We start from the raw sequence: 1,668 nt of genomic DNA, 5'->3' as shown, positions 1-1,668 counted from the left end.
GAGGATCTTCACGCCAAGGAGAAGCCCTTCAGGTGCTTGGAATGCGGGAAGAGCTTCAGCCGGAGCTCCACCCTCCTCACCCACCGGCACATCCACACCGGGGAACGGCCCTACACGTGCGGGGAGTGCGGGAAGAGCTTCAGCCACAGGTCCAGCCTGCTCTGCCACCGCAACACCCACACCCGGGAGCTGCTCTACAGGTGCGAGGAGTGCGGGAAGAGCTTCGGCCGGAGGTGCCACCTGATCGGCCACCTGAGCGTCCACTCCGGGGAGCGGCCCCACCGCTGCCTGGAATGCGGGAGGAGCTTCAGGCGGAGCTCCAACCTGCTCAGCCACCGGCGCAGCCACACCGGGGAGCGGCCCTACAAGTGCGAGGAGTGCGGGAAGAGCTTCAGCCAGAGCTCCACCCTCCGCACCCACCGGCGCAGCCACACCGGGGAACGGCCCTACAAGTGCGGGGAGTGCGGGAGGAGCTTCGTCTGCGCCTCCCACCTGGCCTTGCACCAGAAGAGCCACACCGGGGAACGGCCCTACGAGTGCTCGGAGTGCGGGAAGAGGTTCCAGAGCAGCTCCCGCCTCCTCAGGCACGAGCAGGCACACACCGGGGAGAGGCCCTTCCGCTGCACCGAGTGCGGGAAGGGCTTCACCCTCAACTCCACCCTCGTCGCCCACCGGAGGATCCACACCGGGGAGAGGCCCTACAAGTGTGGGGAGTGCGGGAAGAGCTTCTTCACGAGCTCTGCCTTGGCCAAGCACCGACGGACCCACCGGTGAGGGGAGCTGGAATCCACTCTGGGTTCAACAATTAACAACCCCCGAGTCCGGTGACTGTTCACTCCGTCCCATTATAACTGGAAAAGGTCCAGTCCCCGTTTCCCAGGGGCGGGTTCTTCCAGCAGAACCCCCTTTTTCCTGGGGGGGTGTGTTTGGAGATTCCTGCCTTGGCTGGGGACCCCCTCGAGGTCGAGAGCAGAGACCTCCCCATGAACGTCGGGCTGGGTGAGTTACATCCATCTCTAATTAATAATTATTGCTTCAACAATTGTTTCAACAGTTTGGTGTAGTGCACCGTGCTGTCTTATGCAGTTTTAACTGTTTGTATCGTGCAGTAAATAATTCTGATTAAAATTTTTTGTCTGATCCTCTGTAACAATGAATAGGTCACTCCCTATTAACGGATCTGATTTGCCCTCATTAAAACCTGCAGGGCAGAAGTGGTTCAGTCACAGCTCTGCAATTCCCTAAATCCCAAATGTTGCCACGGTGAACTTTAAACCTTCCATTCCCCTTCACCACGGGGTGTCCCCCCATCTCCTCGATCCCCAGATCAATTTTGGGGGTCACAGTCCTCACTGTGCCTCCTCTTCCACCCCTTACACATCATCCCCCCCAGTCACCAACCACCTCCTGATCAGTTTTGGGGGGTCCCCCCCTCCCCTTTTCCCCCCCACTGACCTCTCCCCCTCATTTCCCACTCTCCCCCAGCCCTCGTGGTCTCCTGCCCCCCTCCATTTTTAGGGGGTCCAACTCAGTTTGGGGGTCCCACTACCCCTTTTATCCCCTCTGACCCCTCTTCCCTGTCAGCTGAGCGCTCCTCACCCACAGCCAGGGGGTCCCAGCACCACCAGAGCCCCTAAAGATCTCCCCAAATAGGGGTTTGGGGGGGTC

General features: G+C 60.0%; 1 protein-coding gene across 1 annotated transcript; it reads left to right on the top strand.

Moving 5' to 3' along the window:
- Positions 1 to 6: 6 nt before the first annotated feature.
- Positions 7 to 774, top strand: LOC114072974 (zinc finger protein 211-like; the record flags this gene model as incomplete). The annotated part of the gene is made up of 1 exon (XM_027910783.1): positions 7 to 774. A coding segment is annotated over one exon (768 nt), but the record flags the coding sequence as incomplete, so codon positions are not given.
- Between the last annotated feature and the right edge of the window lie 894 nt (positions 775 to 1,668).

Source organism: Empidonax traillii, unplaced genomic scaffold (genome assembly GCF_003031625.1).
Source record: "Empidonax traillii isolate 1590-97213 ecotype Southwest subspecies unplaced genomic scaffold, ASM303162v1 scaffold4721:size9284, whole genome shotgun sequence".
NCBI classification, from domain to species: Eukaryota; Metazoa; Chordata; class Aves; order Passeriformes; family Tyrannidae; genus Empidonax; species Empidonax traillii.
The sequence above is the reverse complement of the archived record's forward strand: the minus strand, read 5'-3'. Positions and strand labels throughout refer to the sequence as shown.